Source organism: Propithecus coquereli, unplaced genomic scaffold (genome assembly GCF_000956105.1).
Source record: "Propithecus coquereli isolate 6110/MARCELLA unplaced genomic scaffold, Pcoq_1.0 Scaffold158, whole genome shotgun sequence".
Taxonomy (NCBI): Eukaryota; Metazoa; Chordata; class Mammalia; order Primates; family Indriidae; genus Propithecus; species Propithecus coquereli.
This window is the reverse complement of record NW_012140302.1, coordinates 3,298,571-3,304,059: the sequence shown is the minus strand read 5'-3', so window position 1 is coordinate 3,304,059 and position 5,489 is coordinate 3,298,571. Positions and strand designations below refer to the sequence as shown.

Below are 5,489 nucleotides of genomic sequence, written 5' to 3'. Positions count from 1 at the left end.
CTAAAAACTTAAAACTTTGAAAATTAAAAAGTCCTTGAAGTCCTTTTAGGGAGACAAAATTTTAAAAGGATAGCAACAATTAAAAAAAATGCCATTAACCGTAAGGTCTTTACATAAATTTGTTTTAAAAGCCTTAACTCAAAAGATGGCAAAAATACATGGTCCAAAATGGACACTAGCACACCTAGTTCCAGGCAAATTTTCGCTGAGTGCACTGGCTTTGAGTGAGCTGACCTTGGGTCTCTGAAGAGAACTGGTCCACCCGCAGCACTGCCCAGACTGCCACTCTGGCAACGGGAAGAGAAGAGAGTCATCTGGGACTCACAGGGGATCTTGGCCCCTGCACCCCTCGGGCCTCAGTTTCCTCATTGGTAAAGTGAGGAGACAAGCCTTGTCTCCAGGGCTGTGAGGCCGCTGAATAAGTGGCTAAGCACTCCGTGTCCGCCCAGAGCCAGCGACAGCAGCTCACCTTTCCCGGCTCTTCCTCGGGCTTTCCTGAGGTACAGGACCCAGATGAGAGCAAGCGTCAGCACCCGCAGCAGCAGGATGGCCACGGTCACGCCCAGGGTGATGAACCTGTGGTTTGCCGTAGGGCTTTGGAATGGGACCAGCCAGGTGAGGAAGGTCAGAGCCCAGCCCAACCTCCTGCCCTGTCGTCACCACAGGCCCTCCCCAGCTTGCGGCCTCCCCTGAAGTCCCCTCCTGCTCAGCGGACCAGGAGGCGGCCACAGGGTCAAGGGCTCTGCCCCGCCAGGCCGTGCAGCCTCGGGCGAGCCATTCCATCGTGGGCTGGTTTCCTCCTTGGTGCCGTCTCAAGTCTTTGTTTCTTTCCCTTTGCCGACTACCATTCCTTAACATTCCTTCGGGGCCCCGCTGCAGGGTCTGCACTCACCTCTCCCAGCATTCTTCCCTCCACCGTTCTTATTCCGTCTCCTTAACCTCGACCCTTCTCTCTGAGGTGCGGTGAGTGCAGGGCACACTGACAAACAGTTCTGCCAGATGACGAGTGCATTTTAACAGGTCCTGTCTCAAGGCAAAGGAAGAACATGGAGGCAGACTTCCTTGCACCACCTCTCAGGAAAGGTGTCTGGGCTGTCATGGGTGAGAGTGGGAGAGGAAGCGGTTTAGGGACAGTTCTCAGCTCAGGTGATCAGCACCACTTGGTGTCTGGTTTAACCTCTTGAAGCGAGGAGCTGAGGTTTGCAAAAGCCCAGGGTTCGCGGTGCGCAGCGATAGTAGGTAGAGAGAGGGGAGGGGAGGACAGAGGCAGGTCCCCGTGCTGGGCACCATCAGGCAGGGGTGGAAAGGAAAGCAGGCCCCAGGTTGTAGTAACGACAGTGTGCCCTTTCCCCAGACCCGCGGTGGCTCTGGGCTAGCTCCCTGCTCTTACAGAAAGGCAGAGAAGGGCTGGAAGCGGGCAGAGGTGAAAGAAGCAGCCCTGGTCCTGTGCTGGCACTGGGCTGGGCCATTCAAATCCACATTCTCATTTAATCTTCACTGTAACCCTGTAAGACAGCGGTTCCAAACTGCAGGTGGTTGTGGCACAACCTGAAAGTGTCTGGAGACATTTTTGGTTGTCGCATCTGGGTGGTCGGGAGGTTTGTGCTACTGGCATCTAATGAGTAAAGGCCAGAGATGCTGCTAAACATCCTACAATTCACAGGACAGCCCCCTACAACAAAGAATTACCTGGCTCCGAATGTCAATAGTCCCGAGGACTAGAAACCCTGACGTAAGGTGGGAATGTTATTAACCCGATTTTGAAGATGAGAAAACTGAGGCTCAGGCGAAGTGACCTGAGGTGACCTGTCTGCCCCCATTCCTTCCCGTTGAGAGCTGGGTATCTGTGGCAGTGTGGTAGCTGGGGGCATCTGGCACAGTCAGCAGAGGGTGGGAGGAAAAGAGGGCTGGGAGGACAGGGGTGGGGGTGCAGTACCTGTCAGTGACAGGGCTGGTGGCAGAGGCCAGGACCGTTGCCCTCCTGGTGCTCCTGGTGCCCTTGGTGGTGGCTAGTGTTGAAGCTGTAAGAGATGACACTGAGGGAAGAACCCTCTTCCAGCCCCCTGTCCCGGGTGGGAGGCACCCACACGTGGCCCAGAGCAAGCGAGGACTCTGAGAAGCCCGAGAAGCCCTGCAAAGGAATGGAGGTGTTGGCTGAGTTCTGCTGGAGTTGCCCAGTGAAGGGCCACAGTATGAGTGGCTTTAAATGAAGTGTCACATAGTCGCATGTATACTGGATACATTCTCCAGTCTCTTCTGTTTTCATTGTGTTTGAACATGCCATGCACTTGCAACCTCTAATGCCTCCTGCACCACCGCTTGTGTCTCCTCTGGATAAATCCCTGCTCACCCAACGAGGCCCAGGTGGTGTCAGCTCCTCTGTCGAGTCCTCCTGGGGTGAGCGGACAGACCCCTGGCCTTGTCTGGTGACCTGACCCCTCCTTTCACTGGGCCTCCACCCAGCATGCTTCCTTTATGCCACCTACCAGCCGCGTCGTAACCCTTTGTTCACATTGTCTTTCTGGCTGGGCTGTGGGCTCGTGCGGCTCAGAATGGGATCGCGAGGTTTTCAGGCCCTTCCGGAGCCTAGCCTGGCCCCGTGCCCTGCATGGAACAGGCAGTGAAGCCAGCGGCTGGTCTAGGTGCCCCAGCCCATGTGACCACATGGCAGGGCAGGCTCGGCAGCAGGGAGGGCCCGGGAGGTGCTGCTCAGGCCCGACCACCACGGAAAGATGCAGGGGGCGGGGCAGCTCTGCATCCTCAGGAGGGATACCTGGTCCTCGGGTTAGAGGTACCTCCCACTTCCCATTCTGCAGATTAAGGAGTCTCACTTGTTCTCGGCAAGTCCCGGGGGAGGACCCAGGGCCCCTGAGCCCTAGGCAGCCACACTGCCCAGCCTCACCCCCTAAGTCTCACGTCTCCCTTCTGTGCACAGTTCTCGACCCCACCCCATTACTCTGTGACCCTGCTGTACGACGGACCCCACATCCCTGTGAGAGGAGGCTGGGGGTTAGGGGAAGGGGCAGGGATGTCCAGGAATGGGGCATCAAGCCAGCTGTGCTCAAGCGTGGGAAGCTTTAACGTCATTCCAGGTAAATGGAGGAGTCCCGTTAGTAACACCAAAAATGTTAAGCGAATACGTGTGATGAAGAAGGAAGAACCAATTAGAAGCCAGCAGGCCTGGGTTCTGGGCTGGTTCTGCCCTCGGGCCAAGGGGCTTTTCCTCTCTGTGCCCCAGTGTTTGGCGATGAGAGGGTTGAAGGAAAGGATCTCCAGGGTCCTCTCCAGCTCCAACACCTGTGATTCAAGATGTCTGAGATGCACACACCAAAAGGGAAGGAACTCACCTTGAGATACCACCAGATGGATGACTCTGAGAATAGAGATCTCAGGAAATTTGTAGATTACACACCAATAGAACCCCAAATCCTCTACCCTGAGTTCAGTCATGGTGACGGTGAAGACGCCAGAGGAGCCATCGTCCTGGATGGAAAAGCGAGGCTTCCCAGACGCTGTCCTGGAACTGTCCACGACGACCGTATATGTCCTGGCTACTGTCTGCCTGCACCAGCTTTTCACCTGCCAACGTTGGGATTGCTGGTGCCGGCACCTCGCAGAGACAGTCTCACCCTTCAGGGCAGGCAGAAACTCTGTCTTCTGTGCCTAGGAAGCTGAAAATAAGGCCTCAGGTCAGGAGCCCCCCCGTCTGCTGCCACAGGGCTGGGAGGTGGGACCTCCCTCCTCAGGGGCAATGCTCTTGTGCTTACATTCAGGTTGTGCTCCAGAGCACAGCGCCGGCCATGGCACCACCCTGTCCCCTGCCCTCCCTCCACACAGCCCCTGTCACGCCCACCTGGTCTATCCATCTTCCCCTGCTCTCACCCCTCCCCTTCCCTCGGCCCTCCCCTGCCCCTCACCTGAGGCCAGGAGCACCAGTAGGACAGGCCATAGCAGGCGTGTGGCCCCCCAGGCCATGGGTCCTCTTCTTGAGCTGGGGTGTGGGGAGGGATGTGAGGGAGCCAGAAAGCCCTAGGGAGGGGGAACCAGAGCTGGGGTTTCAGTGCAGCCGCCCCCAGCTGTGTGGGATGAATTGCTGGGGAAGGCACAGGGAGGAGGCTCAGGGAAGCAGGAGGCCTGGGAGGAACAGGGCGTCCTTGGCCTGTGTGGGACCCTCCAGCTGCAGGCTCTACCTCTGGGCCTGCAAAGGCCTCAGCCCTCGGACTGGACCAGGGCTCTGGGGACTCTGCAGCTCCTGCTGGGCTCCCCTGGACCCAACCTCTTCCTCCTTGTCAGGCCACCTCCTCCTACAGGGGCGGTGGGAGGGGATAGCTGAGAAAGCTGAGCAGGAAACTATGGTGAAATATTGTAATTGCCTCCGTAAGCAAGAAAACTTTTTTCATAGTGTTGTGTGTGATTTTTTTTTTTTTGTAGTTTTCTTCTGTTTCAAATTCCCAGGCCAGTAAGATTTGCTGACCAGAACTTTGTAACTTTGTGTTGCACTGATGAATTCCCTTTTGAGTTTCTTTTCCAGAAACCACAGAGCCTCCTTGCAGCCATGAGATAACTACAAAGCCTTACACCCCCTGTTTGTACAGAAACCAAGATAAGCAACACCCATCACAGACTGTGGCCAAGGTACTACTGAGCAACCTACTGCCCGAATCCCACCTGTGTACAAGGTTGAAAGAATGACCAATATTAACCCCTAGCTCATTACACTACTAAGCTCACTATACTACTACTCCATATTTTGATCATGGGATGTATGTACTAGCCTGATTTCTCACTGCGCTTGCGTGCCCTGCACTCCACCCCAAATGTGTAATGATGCTCACTCTCCTCATGAATTATTCATTTCACCTCCAGAAAAAAGTCCTGACCCTGTTGGTCCGGGAGGCAGATTTGAGGCAGTCCATACCTCCCACCTCCCAGCTGACACATCTCCTGCAATAAATCCTTTCTTCTCTGACAATTGTCATTGTCTCAGTAATTGGCTTTCTGTGTGGTGAGCGACAGTGAAGCCCCTGTGGGTTCGTTAACAATATTTCTCCTCTCTCTCCCCAGCCTGAAGTTTCCCCTCCCCACCCAAGTCAAGCACAGGCTGGAAGGCGCATGACAGAGTTAGGGGGTTCTGATCAGAACTCTAACCCGCTGTCCCAGCGATCAGAGGCTTCATGCTCAGGCTTACCTGGGAACTGGGAGGTCCCACGGGGACAGGAGGGGAAGAGGGGAAAGGAGATGGAGACCCGTTTGCAGGAATGGAGATGCAGCGGGGGGTGGTCCCTAGCAAAGGCGGGAGACAGCAAAGCTGGGAGGGGAGAGGGGAAGGTAGGTACAGAGAGAGGGAAGAGGAGGGAGGGAGGGGAAAAGAGAAACTCAGCCCCCAGATCATCCCCTCCCCCAGCTCCCAGCTGCCACAGTCACTCCATAAACATTTGGTGAAAAACCACACGAATCAAGCATATTGTAAAAAATAATTGTCATTAGAT

General features: G+C 55.4%; 2 protein-coding genes across 2 annotated transcripts in view; both read right to left on the bottom strand.

Moving 5' to 3' along the window:
- Positions 1 to 895: 895 nt before the first annotated feature.
- Positions 896 to 3,975, bottom strand: LOC105807428 (natural cytotoxicity triggering receptor 2). The gene is made up of 5 exons (XM_012640806.1): positions 3,918 to 3,975; positions 3,768 to 3,823; positions 3,348 to 3,663; positions 1,937 to 2,131; positions 896 to 1,023 (listed from the first exon to the last, which is right to left on the bottom strand). The coding sequence occupies exons 1-4, from the start codon at positions 3,973 to 3,975 to the stop codon at positions 2,010 to 2,012; spliced, it is 552 nt and encodes a 183-aa protein (XP_012496260.1). The 3' UTR covers positions 896 to 1,023; positions 1,937 to 2,009.
- Positions 3,976 to 4,015: 40 nt separating this feature from the next.
- TREML2 (triggering receptor expressed on myeloid cells-like 2) overlaps positions 4,016 to 5,489 on the bottom strand; it is a 14,161-nt gene continuing 12,687 nt past the window's right edge. The window contains exon 6 of the mRNA XM_012640826.1: positions 4,016 to 4,029. The gene's annotated coding sequence lies outside the window, so the exon portion shown is untranslated. The remainder of the gene's footprint in view (positions 4,030 to 5,489) is intronic.

What these genes read in the sequence shown, in the direction of transcription:
- LOC105807428 (XM_012640806.1), bottom strand. Translation starts at nt 3,975, where the DNA reads ATGGCCTGGGGGGCCACACGCCTGCTATGGCCTGTCCTACTGGTGCTC. An exon ending in CTCTGGAGCACAACCTGAAT is followed by an intron (nt 3,664 to 3,767) that starts GTAAGCACAAGA and finishes TCAGCTTCCTAG; the next exon opens with GCACAGAAGACAGAGTTTCT. An exon ending in CCATCTGGTGGTATCTCAAG is followed by an intron (nt 2,132 to 3,347) that starts GTGAGTTCCTTC and finishes ATTCCTTTGCAG; the next exon opens with GGCTTCTCGGGCTTCTCAGA.